Below are 13,889 nucleotides of genomic sequence, written 5' to 3'. Positions count from 1 at the left end.
GAATGAGGGGAGGGAGCAGGGAGTTCTGTTAGGAGGCTGTTGCAGAAATCCAGAGGAGAAATGATGGTGGACAGAGTCGGGCACTACTGGCGGAGGAGGGGAGGGGCTGGTTTGAGAGATCCTTAGGACTTGGCGACTGGAAGAGGAGCTGAGGGAAACGCAGGGGCCAAGGCCGACTCCCCATTTCCCAGGTGACAGCCGTGTTGCCTGGAGGGCGCATTAACTAGCTGGAGAAGTAGCAGCGCGTTTGGGGGGGTAAGATGGTGACCGCTTTTGGACGCGTGGGTGCGAGCTACCTGCGGATAAGCCATGGATAGATGTTCAATAGGGCGCTGGATGTAGGGGCTGGCGCTGGAGGCAAGTCCGTGCTGACGAGGAAGGTGGAGTCAGTCCGCCCTTAACTATTCCCTGGACTCTGGGAAACCGCAAGCCAGAACGGGCCCGGAAGCCGGTGTCACCGAGCGGGTCCTCCCCAGCCCCCCGAGCCCAGCGAGAGCCCGTGAGAAGCGCGCTGAGGACTGGGGTGGGGACCAACCGCTCCCTCCTCCAACCGCAGACCCAGCCGGTGTCCGGGAGGGGAGCCGCCGCGGAGCTCCGGAACCTTCGGCCGCCGCCGCCCGCGTTCGCCGCGGGACCCATCGGGGGAACCCGTTAGCTGTTGCTAAGGGGCGGCCCCGGAAGTGACGCGCCCCGGGTTTGTTGACAGCGGAGGCGGCGGCGGCTGCAGGCTGCGAGCCGTAGGAGCCGGATCGGGGGAGGGGCCGGGCCCCGGAGCCAGCACCCGGCGTCCCTCAGCCCCGCCCGCCGCCCTAAGGGCAAGGTAATGGCCACGGAGTCCCCCCGGCGCGACCCCCATCCCGCCTCGGGCTCCGGTCCCTGGGATCCCAAGCTCCGCCCCTCCGACCCCCGTCTTCCGCAGACCCCGGCCCTAGCCTGACGATATCCCATGCCTCCCCAGCATCTCCCGGGCCGCATCCTCCGCTCCTCCTCGCCGAGGAAGCATCCCGTCCGCTCCCGGGGCCAAGGGATATCTCTGCGTCCTCCCCCCTTCCCTTCTTGCCTACGGTGCCTCACCATCGCCGCTGCAACCATTTGCAAAGGTCCATCTCGGCCAGTGGTGGGAAGACTCCCTTCTCTACCCCTGCTGCCAGGTCTGAGAAACATGCCTTTAAAAGTGAGCACCCTTCCTCCAGAAAGAAAATGACGCCCTGTCGCATGCCCCTACAAAATGGGGGATAGATGCAGGGCTGAAAGAGGCAGCCTCTGCCCCTCCTACCTGTTGGATGAGCTTAAGTTTCCCCAAAGCAGTGCTTGAAAGCTCAGGGATGACAAGGCGCGGGGAAATCCAACAGGGTGGCAAAGGGATGGGATGGTAGCAAACCTAAGGGCCAAGGGAGCCTGATAGGTGAGTTGAAAGTGAAACTGACTGCTGGCTGCTATAGCTCTGTGGGTGGAACTTGACTTGGCTGCTTTTTGGCCCAAGGAGTCCAAGACTTCCAGTCTTTGTGCCTGTCAGCACATTTGATTTTTAAATCAGAGGGGGAATGCCTGATGCCCTCATGGAAAAATCACCCCCTATGATCTTTCCCACAGAATGTTTCTCTTCAGGGTTCAAACTGGTTAGAATGAGCATTGAGGACAGCTTTGAAAAGGGTCACAGGAGAGTGTACTTAGGGCAGGAGGTGGTTGCCAGTGGTGAGGGGGTCTCTCTGTTTCACTTCACTAGTTCATTCAGCAAATCAGAAATATATGTAAGGTGGAGAAAAATATGTGTAGGGTGGAGAAAAATAGAGCAGGAAGGGCCACGGTAAGTGCCAGAGAGTGGGGTTGCCCTTTTTATAGAGGGTGGTCAGAGAAGGGTTCTAATAAGGTGATATCTGAGCAAAGCCCTGAAGGGAGGGAGGGAGCAAGCCATGCAGCAAGCGCAAAGGTCCTGAGGTAGTATATCTGATGATTTTAAAAAACAGCAGGAGGACAGTAGGGCTGGAGCAGAGTGAAGGAGAGGAAGAGTGGTTGACAAGGAAGTCAGAGAAGAGTAGGGGCCAGATATTGGTGGGGAGGATATCAGGGGCTGTTCATGTGATGCAGGGTCACAGGGTGTCTAATGGGGCACCCTTTCAGAACTGTATTAATTTGAAGTGTCTGGTGGTCAGAGAAAATACAGATTTGTTCTAGATGACAAATGGACATTGTGCTCTGGCCTGGCATTGTAAGTACCCTTTCTCCACCTTTATAATGGCCACTGATGGAATAAATTTTAAAAGGACAGCCATAGAACACTGTAGTTAAATATGGTCATGCCACTTGCTTTTTGGTTGTGAGAACTTGGGCAAGTCAAGCAGCCAAGTCAAGTACCACCCACAGAGCTATAGTAGCCAGCAGTCAGTTTCACTTTCAACTCACCTTTTCCCACCTCAACGTCCTCATCTGTAAAAATAGGATTGTTGGGCTAAATGAGAGGTCATGCACTGAAGCGCTTAGTGCATTATTTAGCACATATTAAATCCTCAGGACATTGCAGGTATGCCGATGGCAATGACAATGGTGAGGAAATATTTGCATGTGTCTACCTCAAAGCCTTTCTTTTTAGCACCAGCTGATGATGTCACCAGCTGTTGGCTGCCTCCCTGAACTAGTAGAATTTTGGAGAACAGTGGGGGAGACAAAGTGGAAACTTGCTGTCACCCCTCAGTGGGAACAGTGGTTGCACATCACTGTCATGGTGGCTTGGTCCTGTCTTTTTTCACACCAGTGGAAGGTTATGGGGGCTTTTTTTTTTTTTTAAAAGAGCAAGCAAATCCCTATTCTGCCATATAATATAGGCTAAATGATGGTGTTGAAATAAATATGACATGGAGACGGGTTGGGAAGGGCAGTATATGTTGGCTCTGTTTGTGTGGTTGGGTTGTGTGTGGCGGATTTGCTGGAGACTGTTGATCCTAGATGTGCCCAGCAGAGGCTGAGATTTTGCAGCCTGCCTTATAGGGAGTGGAACAATGGTTGCTCTCTCTCCTCAATCCCCAAGCCTGGACTATGTCATCAGGCCTGGGTCATAAGCTGAGCAGGGCAGCTGGGGCAGAGGATTTGAAAATGAGAAGTCAGAGCACACCAACGCTGAGAGCCAGGGTGCTGGAGCCGGTTGTTGGGGGTAGAAGCGCGGACTACTCATCTGGGGAGCTGGGTTCAAACCCAGCTCTGCTCTGGTTCACTGTGTGAACTTGGGCAAGTCCTATCCCCTGTCTGCGCCTCAGTTTTCCTATCTCTACACTAACTGAAGGCTACTGGGAGGATGAAAGAGTTCGGTGCATTCTAAAGCTCTCTACAAAGGTTAAAAACAGTTCTTGTTATCATTAGCACCACCAGGATTCTGCGACTTATTTTTGGGCAGAGGGCTTCAGTACCTCAGCTGTTCTTGACCCCTGAAATGCGAGTTCAGAGACCCCTGTTGGATCATTTACTTTGAGACCAACATCCTATATCTGGTTCAATCACTGAAGCTGATTTTCCAGCTTCAGAAATGAACAGAAGGATCTCTCCAAGCATTATTCTTAGGAAATCACTCCATAATTATTGGTTACCACCTTCTTGCTGTTATTTCATGGCATCTGCTCAGCAACCCCATGTGGTAGGTTTGCAACCCATTGACAGATAAGGACCCTGATGAATATTGAGGCTGGTAAATATTGCCTGGGGACGTCATGGAGCTGAGGCTCCTTCACCTGCAACCAACCAGTCATACACTCACTGTGTCATGGAGACCCCATGGGTCACACTAGGTCTTGTCCTCAGGAAGCTTCTAGCCCTGTGGTCAAAAAATGATATATGCCTGTAGAATAGTTACCGGTGATCCCCGATCATCTACGCTCAGTGCCCAGGACCCTCCAGGTTGTAAGCAGGCAAAGGCTCATGCCGCAGAAGGGAGACCTGAGGCTTGGAGAAACAGTTCCTGCCCATAGCATAATGGTGGAGAGAGCCAGGCACTTACTGGGGGACTTGGGCACATCATTGCACATCTTTGAACCATAGTTTCTTCATCTGGAAAACAAAAGAGTATGTCCTTATAGGTTATTTGTGGCTTCAATGAAAACATGCATCGAAAGCTCAAAATCCTGGGTCTCAAACTAATGAATACATGTATACATACTGATATGTACATATAGACCCTTGTACATATACATAGTCTGTGGCCAGTTACGTCACCACTGAGTCTCAGCTGCCTCATCTGTAAGTTGTCGATTATAATTCCTGCCTCATGTAGTTGTTGGGAGAATTAAGTGAGTTAATGCATGTGGAGTACTTAGCAGAGTCCTTGGAATACGGTGCTCAGTATGGCTGTGATCACTGTTTGACTGCCGGCCTGGAACCCAGGTATCCCCAAGGCCCTCTGCCTCCAAGTGACACCAGTGAGGGGCGATGCGCATTCCCCCCTCATATCTTCCTAATGTAACCCACCCTGCAGATTAGTCTGTGCAGGTCAGTGACCCCCTGGGATGCGCTCAGATCCTCAACTGCACCCCTGCCCCCAGGGGGCCCCTGGTACTTGCCCTGGCTCCCTTCACATCAGCCTTCCACCCCCAATATCTGGCCTGTGATCCGCTCCCTCCTGGAAAGCTTCCAGCCTCTGTAAATAGGATATTTGTTTGGGTTTTCCCCCCAGCTCCTGGGTTAATATTTCACAGGGTGGGTGCCGCTCCAAGGCTCAGAGCTTCTGGCTCCCCCAGCCAACAGAGAGGCTGGGGGTCAGGACACTCGTGGGGTCCCATGCTCCCTCCTCTGGACCTCACATTCTCTTCCCCCTACATTGGATAGACAGAAGACTGGATGGTTTGGTGAGAAGCATGGGTTTGGTTTAGGTTTGGATTGTGTCCCACTCTTGTTAGTTGTGTGATTTTATTTATTTATTTATTTTTGGCTGTGTTGGGTCTTCACTGCTGAGCGTGGGCTTTCTCTAGTTGCGGCGAGTAAGGGCTACTTTTCGTTGCGGTGTGTAGGCTTCTCATTGCGGTGGCTTCTCTTGTTGTGGAGCACGGGCTCTAGGCACGCGGGCTTCAGTAGTTGTGGCACGCAGGCTCAGTAGTTGTGGCTCGTGGGCTCTAGAGCACAGGCTCAGCAGTTGTGGTGCACGGGCTTAGTTGCTCCGCGGCATGTGGGATCTTCCCAGACCAGGTCTCGAACCCATGTCCCCTGCGTTGGCAGGCGGATTCTTAACCACTGCACCACCAGGGAAGTCCCTAGTTGTGTGATTTTAGACAAGCCTCAGTGTCTTCGTCAGAAAACGGGGTAACAATCTCTACCTCACGGTTTTTTAGTGTGATAACTCAGGCAAGAACAAACCTTTATTCTGTTACGTGCCAGGCACAGACCAGGCCCTGAGGATCCAGGAGTGTGGAAGCGGAAAGTGTTCTTGTCCTCCTGGAGCTTGTGGGCTGGGGGAGGGGTCGTTTGACAGATTGTTATATAAATGATGAATTAGCCGCAAGCACAGGATCCTAGGGAATGTCGTCTGTTGGTTAAGTTAGAGACTATATGAAATAAACCCCTTAAGGAGCTCAGACTGGAAACAGCCAACTTGGAGGTGTCTGCTGCTATTCGCTCTCCACTGCTGCCCACCCCCAGGATGTCATAGCTCCTGGTGGATCCAGGCAAGAGACCGGATGGAGAAAGACACAGGGTTCTTCTTACTGTGTGCTCTTCTGTCATAATCAGAGTTCCCTCCATCTCCCGTTGCCAGAATCCCAGATGGCTGGTGCCTGCCACGAGAATGAGAAACCCTAGGGGCTGGGCATGGGGTGGCTAGAGATGGCCACCTCTGGCCGGTGCCAGGCTGCAGCTGGAAGGGGCCCAAGTGGCAGGGTGCTCCGGCCCCCAGGCCTCCAGCCTTGGTGCCAAGACAGATGGCTCCTTCCTCCTCCAGCTCACGCCAGCCCCCTGCATCGGGGTCAGCACCGCGAAAACGTGGTTAGCAGATCTGTGCCACCTGCCCGGTATCTTTTTTTTTTTTTTTAAAAAGGATTTTCTTATTTATTTATTTATTTATTTATTTATTTTTGGCTGTGTTGGGTCTTCGGTTCGTGCGAGGGCTTTCTCCAGTTGCGGCAAGCGGGGGCCACTCTTCATCGCGGTGCGGGGACCGCTCTTCATCGCGGTGCGCGGGCCTTTCTCTATCGCGGCCCCTCCCGTCGCGGGGCACAGGCTCCAGACGCGCAGGCTCAGCAATTGTGGCTCACGGGCCCAGCTGCTCCGTGGCATGTGGGATCTTCCCAGACCAGGGCTCGAACCCGTGTCCCCTGCATTAGCAGGCAGATTCTCAACCACTGCGCCACCAGTGAAGCCCTGCCCGGTATCTTTTGGAGGCTTTTGGTGATCTTGGCAGCTGACAAGGTGGTGTTTCTTCCACCTGCGGAGCAGGGTTAGGGCAGAGTGGCTACCTGGGTGACTGGGCTCATCCTGCAGAAAGGGCAAAGCCCCTGGCGGCTCTCGCATCCAGAGTGGTGAGGGTTCCACTGTGGCCACTGGGTGCCCAGCACTGTCCTGGGCATGGTGGGCAGGAGGAATCTGAGAGCGTGCCTTGCCTCCCAGGTTCCCTGCATGTGCTGCAACCCTACAAAGTGTCAGGCCCACATGGGGTGTGCAGCCCCTTGTTCAGCCAATAGTTGTGGTATTGGGCCCATGGTGCCAGTGTCCCACACCCTCTGCCCTTTCAGCCTGTGAGCATCTTATCCTTCTTCCTGGAACGCCTTTCCCTTCTCTCCCCGCCACCGGAGTGAACTATGACTCATCTTTTGGGTCGCTGCTGAAATGTCACTTCCAAGGACGCCTGCCCTGACTCCCCAGTCCAGGGCAGGTCCCCTGGCATGGGCACCCAGAGTCCCAGGTCCCACCCTCTCCTTCAGAGCGCTGGGTCCAGTTACGTGGCATGGGTTTGTGTGCTTCTTAGGTGGAGATCTGTCTCGCTCCAGAGCCAGTGTGCTCCACGAGGACAAAGACCTTGTCTGGTTTCGCTCACCCTTGGACCTACAGTGCTCAATAGACAGTAACCCTGGGCTAAGTACAGGGATGATGTCAGAGGAGACAGCCCGGTTCCTGCCCTCGTGCAGCTGGCCGTCTGGCAGGGAAGCTGGATAATTAAAACAGCATCAGTCCCAAATGTTAGTTGTTATGGTAGGGCCTATGGGGGCACACAGCAGGAGCACCCTGGCGGGTCAGGGAAGGCTTCCTGGAGGAAGTGACACTAAGGCCTGAGGGTGCATAGACATCAGCTGAGTCAAGAGGAGAGTTCAAAGGTAGTGTGGGCTGGAGTGGTTGGGAGATGCTTCCTGGAAGAGGGACATGAATGTGTTTGGGGGGTTGGGGGCAGTATTTAGAACAGAAAGTGGATGACCAAAGGTCCGAAGGTGACCTTGTGCCTCTGGCGTATTGCCAGTACAACGAAGGAGGCCAGTTCAGCTGGAGTAGGGAGTCAGGGGGTGGTGAGTAGGCCGCAGAGCTGGTTCCACTTCTGGAAGCCCTGAATGACTGCTTGAAGAGATTGGACTTGGCAGTTTCCAGCAGGGTGCGTCTCCCTGCCAGCGGTGCTCCTTTTGGGTCAAGATCTGAAAGTGAGTGCAGGCAAAGGAAGTCCATGCCCAGGGTCCAGGCAGCCTGTTTCTTGTGCTTTTCCTCGAGGGTGTCACGGCACCACTGGGACAGCTGGCACAGTGGGCCTCGTGGCAGGAGACCCAGGCCTGAGAAGCAAGGGCCTGGAGCTGGGCAGGAACAGACCTTGCTCTAGGGCCCCGGGCAGGTGAGGTAGGAGAAAGGGATGATGATGATGAAAGCTGCCTTTTAGTGAGCAGTTACTGTGTGCCAGGCACCACGCTAAGCCTTTTCTGTATTGTTCCGTGTTATCTGCACACAGTGTTCTCTGTTTTAGAGAAGAAACTGAGGCGCAGAGGTGAAGACGCTTGCCCAAGTTCACCGGCTCTTAAGCAGCAGGGCTGAGACTTGGAGCTGGGTTGGCCTGGCTCCGGAGCTCTTAGAGCACGGTCACCCGTGAGTGGCGCTGCCAGAATTTAGAACTGGCCATTGCAAAGGGCACAGCGTTCTGTGGCCGCCCACTCGGTTTCCTGAGCAGCCTGGAAGGCTCACATGTGGACTAGGAGGCTCCAAGAAGCCAGGGGCAAACTGAACTCCTGCATAACCCTCCAAGAGATGAGGTTCACATGCCGGTTTGGACAGAGTAGCCCCTCTCTCTGAGCTTGAGTTTCCTCATCTGTAAGCTGGGCTCATAACCACCATTTGTTGTGCACTGAGTCATCTCAAGCTTGAGATGAGGCATTTTCCCAACAGCCCTGTGAAGTGGGGATTGTTGTCCCCATTTTCCAGGTGAGGAAACTGAGGTCCAGAGAGGTTAAGTAATACACCTGTGAATTGTGGAACTGGATTGAAACATAGATCTGTCTAACCTAGAGCCTTCACTTAAAAGAAAAAAAAGCAATAGCTATTGAAGGACAATATAGATAAGGAAAGGACCACAAAGCATGAGCAGACAGTTTGATGAATTTCCACAGGTGTACACACCTGTCCCAGCCCTCCCAGAGGCCCCCCTGCCACTTTCTAATTACTGCCTCCCTGCAAAGGTAATCACCACCCTTACTTCTAACACCATAGATTCATTTTGCCTATTTTTTCCCCTTTCTGATGTAAACTCTCATAGGAAAATGGTTTGGGACTAATTCCTGACTGTCCTCAGGTCTATAAATGGTGGATTGTTTTCTATCTTGTTCACTCAACTTGAATGTGAAGGTTCAGTTTTCATTCTCTCCTAGCCACTTATTGTAGCTGAGGATGCATAGTCAGTTAGATCGTTACTTAGCTGAACCCCGAATTCCTTTTAAACGTGGACCTCTTTGGTGTCCAGGCCATTTTCTTAACTTTTTGTTGAATCGCAATATACATTTTTAAAAGTGCACACGTCATAATATACAGCTCCCTGAATATTCACAGAGTGCACATGCCTGTACGCCCAGCACTCAGATAAGGGACTAGAAGCTTCTCAGCTCCGAACCAAACCCCCAAAGTAATCACAGTCCTGACTTCTGCCACCACAGATTAGATTTTCCTGGTTTTTGTTTGTTTGTTAGTTTTTTTGCCGTGCCACCTGGCATACAGGATCTTAGTTCCTTAACCAGGGATCGAACCCATGCCCCCTGCAGTGGAAGCATGCAGTCCTAACCACTGGACCACTGGGAAGTCCCAGATTTTCCTGTTTTTTAACTTAAGGGAGTAAAACATAAATGGATTCATTCAGTATATGAGTATACACTCTTTTGCGTCTGGCTTCTTTCACTAAACATTGTGAGGTTCATCCGAGCTGTTGTGAGGTGGTACATTCTCATTGCTGTGTAGTGTTCCATTGGTGAGTGGACCGTAATATTCATTCTCACGTCAGTGGACATTTAGGTTCTGTTCTATTAGGAATAGCGCTGCTGTGGACATTTTGTCTGTGTCTTTTCGTGAACGTTTATATGCATTGCTGGTGGGTGTACATCTGGTAGTGGAGCTGCTGAACACTGAACATATGTGTTTGTACAGCTTTAGTAGATAGTGTCACACAGTATTCCAGTTACACTCCCAGTTTACACCAATCCACACTCCCACCAGCAGTGTGGGTAACTTCCCCTCGTGCCATAGCTTCACTATAACACAAGCTGGGTGTTGCCTGTATTACTGTTGTTTCCAATGGAGCCTTTCTGGTGGCTGCAAAATGGTATCTCATTATGGTTTTCCTTTCCTTTACGCTTATTGTCCATTTCTTTATCCTTTATGAAAAGCCTGTTCAAGTCCTTTGCCTATTTTTTAACTGGATGCTATGTCCTGATCTGTAGAAGTTGTTTATATATTCTGAATACAAGCCTTTTGTTGGATATATTATTAGAAATGTCTTCCAATAATAAACGGCTTGCCTTTTCTCTTTCTTTTTTTTCCCTATTTTTATAAATTTATTTATTTTTGGCTGCGTTGGGTCTTTGTTGCCCAGTTGCGGCGAGCGGGGGCTACTCTTCGTTGCGGTGTGCAGGCTTCTCATTGCGGTGGCTTCTCTTGTTGCGGAGCCTGGGCTCTAGGTGCATGGGCTTCAGTAGTTGTGGCACGTGGGCTCAGTAGTTGTGGTTCGCGGGCTCTAGGGCACAGGCTCAGTAGTTGTGGCGCACAGGCTTAGTTGCTCCACGGCATGTGGGATCTTCCCAGACCAGGGCTCGAACCCGTGTCCCCTGCACTAGCAGGTGGATTCTTAACCACTGCGCCACCAGGGAAGTCCCTTGCCTTTTCTCTTTCTTAATGGTACCTTTTGATGAAAAGAATATTAAATTTTGAGGCAGTCCAATTTATCAGTTTCTCTCTATGGTTTTTTTGTGACCTATTTAAGAAATTATTGCCTACTCTAAAATCATAAAGATATACTCCTATGTTTTCCTCTAGAAACCTATCGTTTTACCTTTCACGTACAGGTCTGTGGTCCATGTCAAATTAATTTTTGTGTGTGTATGAACGAAGGTTCTGCACTTCAGTACATATCAGTTTATCATTTTTCCCTTATGAGTCCTACTTAAGAAAGCTTTACCTATCTCAAGGTCATGAAGGTAGTAGGAGACTTCACTTTTTTTTTTATTGAGGTATAGTTCACGTACAATATTATATGTTACAGGTGTACAACATACTGATTCACAATTTTAAAGGTTACACTTCATTTATAATTACTATAAAATATTGGCTATATTCCCTATGTTGTACAATATATCCTTATAGACTATTTATTTTATACGTGATAGTTTGTACCTCTTACTCCCCTACCCCTGTCTTGCCCCTCCCCCTTCCCTCTCCCCACTGGTAACCACTAGTTTGTTCTCTATTTCTGTGAGTCTGTTTCCTTTTTGTTATATTCACTAGTTTGTTCTATTTTTTAGATTCCACATGTAAGTGATATCATACAGTATTTGTGTTTCTCTATCTGATGAGACCTTACTTTTTTTTTTTTAATATTTATTTATTTATTTGGCTGTGCTGGGTCTGATTTGCAGCGCACGGGATCTTCATTGCCTCATGCGGGATCTTTAGTTGCAGCATGCGGGATCTAGTTCCCTGACCAGGGATCGAACCCAGGCCCCCAGCATTGGGAGCACGGAGTCTTAACCACTGGACCACCAGGGAAGTCCCAAGACCTTACTTTTTTAATAACAGTTTTATTGAGCTGTAATTCCTATGCCATACAGTTCATCTATTTAAAGTAGACAATTCAGTGGGTTTCAGAGATGTTCACAGAGTTGTGCAACCATCACCACAGTCAATTTTAGAACATTTTCTTCCCCCAAAAAAGAAACCCACAGCCATTAGCAGTCACTCCCCATCCCCGCCCCCCCAACCTCTTAGCCCCAGGCAACCACTAATCTACTTCTGTCTCTGTAGGTTTGCCTGTTCTGGCTAAACATTTCATACAAATGGAATCATGAAATATGTGGCCTTTTGTGACTGGTTTCTTTCACTTAGCATAATGTTTTTAAGGTGCAGTGTTGTAGCATGTGTCAGTACTTCATTCCTGATATTGCTAAATAAGATTCCATTACATGGCTATACCATGTTTTTGTCTATCCATTTATCAGTTGATGGGCATTTGAATTGTTTCCATTTTGACTATTATGGATAATACCACTATGTACAACGTTTATGTGGAAGTATATTTTCATTGCTCTCGTGAGGAGCCTTCATTCTTAATCATATACAATGAGATTCAGTGATGATGTGTCTTTAAAGCACTGGCACATACTAAGTGTACTAAGCGTTCAAACAGTGACAGCTATATACAGGTTTTATATATATATATATACACACACACACACACACACAGCAACGGACACCACAATTTAGCTGTTAACGAAAGACCCTGTAGGGAATTCCCTGGTGGTCCAGTGGTTAGGACTCGGCGCTTTCACTGCCGTAGCCCGGGTTCAATCCCTGATCAGGGAACTAAGATCCCACAAGCCGTGAGGTGCAGCCAAAAAAAAAAAAAGAAAGCCCCTGTAATCCCCACCCAAGCACTGGGGTCCCCAACACACACATCTGCCCACAGACATTGGGAGGTCATGGAAATGCTCAGACAACGCCCCCTGCTCTTTGCAGGTCAAATCACACGTAGGTGGTAGCACAGCAGGGCAGGGAAGGGAGGAATCAGGAGTCCTGGGCCCTGACCCTGCTAAGCTGCTAATTTGTATGTGCCGTTCAGGGGCCTCAGTTTTTCTACTAGAGAGTGGACGTAGGGCAGCTGGTAGTTCTGGCCCTTATGCATGGCTCACTTAGCTTCTTTCCCGTTTCCCAGGCCGTGGCTCAGCCAATGATCCTGTGAGTGTCAGGGAGTCACCATTGCCCCTGGGGGCCCCTGTCCCGGAGTGGCCCACCTGTCTGCTCCCAGCATGGCGTCAGACACCCCTGAGTCCCTGATGGCCCTGTGCACCGACTTCTGCCTGCGCAACCTGGATGGCACCTTGGGCTACCTGCTGGACAAGGAGACTCTGCGGCTCCATCCGGACATCTTCCTGCCCAGTGAGATCTGTGACCGGCTCGTCAACGAGTGAGCAGGCGTGGGGCTGGGGCAGGGGCCTGAGCCTCAGCATGAGTGTGGGTGGAGAGATTGGGAGCATTGTGTGTGCCCCCCCGTGGGGATGTGCACACACGTGGGTATCCGTGGGTGCAAGAGAACACTGGCCCCTCCATAACCGTAGAGTTGTAATTGTGCATGTTGGTATGTGTGTGGAGGGGGGCGCACGTGAAGGAATGTGTTTGCACACACGTGGGCTTCTGCAGCACAGGGTAGGTTTGAGTGTGAAACTGCAGGTATGCATTACATCTATGAGAGGGTGTAGAAACCTCTCATATAATATAAATGAAGGAGTTATATGCTGTCCTGTGTGTGTGTTTGTGTGTGTGTGCACACGCGTGTGCGTACACACACGATGCACCTGTGCCTGTGAACACGTGTCTGTGTGTGAACCTGAATACATACATATTTATGCACCAATGCCAGAATAATGGACCCCTGAGCAGGGATCAGATCATTCAGAAAATCTCTATGTGGCTTCTCCGAGGGACTCCCCACTAATAGAGGCTCCTAGAAGGATGATATACAGGCCTGACTGCTGGGGGTTCGGTCCAGATGCCCAGAGGGAAATTGTTAGACCAGACAGTCGCATATAAAAGTGGGAACCTGGGTGTGACCTGAGAGCCCAACTTGTAAAAATGTTCTGAGCATCTAATGTGGGTCAGGCACTAGATTGGACACTGCAGAGCAGAGTTGTGTCCATTTTACAGGTGAAGGAACTGAGGTCTGGGGAATTTCAGTTACTCGTGTGAAGTTGCCCAGGTAGTGAACAGCCAAGCCAGGATGGTGTTTGACTCCACAGCCTTTTCCACCAGACCAGGATCCTTGCATCTGCTGGTATCTCAACAGAGTTTTACCGAGCGCTTGCTCTGTACCCAGCTGGGAACTCCAAACCCCTCGGCTCAGTCTTCCTGTTGGACAGGGTTCTGGGAAGGGCTGATCAAGGAGTCAGAAGCTGGCTTAAAGAAGATGGGGAGTGTGGACGTGTATGTTTGTTATAGAAGCGTCTACAGTTTGGCGGGTAAGAGCTTGGGATTCGCCATCGATAGAGGCCCCTTTATCACCAGTTGGTCTGCCTTTGGACTCCTGGTTCCTGGGGCCACCCTTAATCTCATCTGTAGGGTAGTCAGGATCCAACCAGGTGCTGTGAGGAAGAGGAGGAGGAGGAGGAGATGGAGGTTGCTGCCGGGGTGATCAGGGAAGGCTTCAGAGGAAGGGGAGGGCTTGTGCTGGGCCTTGAAGGGAGGATGAGGGTCCCTGC

At 50.7% G+C, this 13,889-nt stretch overlaps 1 protein-coding gene across 2 annotated transcripts in view; it reads left to right on the top strand.

The window, feature by feature from the left end:
- The first annotated feature begins 670 nt into the window (after positions 1-670).
- ZER1 (zyg-11 related cell cycle regulator) overlaps positions 671-13,889 on the top strand; it is a 31,095-nt gene continuing 17,876 nt past the window's right edge. For both annotated transcript variants that reach the window (XM_057548979.1, XM_057548978.1), the window contains exons 1-2: positions 671-820; positions 12,350-12,601. In XM_057548979.1, the coding sequence (XP_057404962.1) occupies positions 12,444-12,601 (158 nt within the window). In that variant the 5' untranslated portion in view covers positions 671-820; positions 12,350-12,443. The remainder of the gene's footprint in view (positions 821-12,349; positions 12,602-13,889) is intronic.

The sequence above is a fragment of the Balaenoptera acutorostrata genome, chromosome 6, assembly GCF_949987535.1.
Source record: "Balaenoptera acutorostrata chromosome 6, mBalAcu1.1, whole genome shotgun sequence".
NCBI lineage: Eukaryota > Metazoa > Chordata > Mammalia > Artiodactyla > Balaenopteridae > Balaenoptera > Balaenoptera acutorostrata.
The sequence above is the reverse complement of the archived record's forward strand: the minus strand, read 5'-3'. Positions and strand labels throughout refer to the sequence as shown.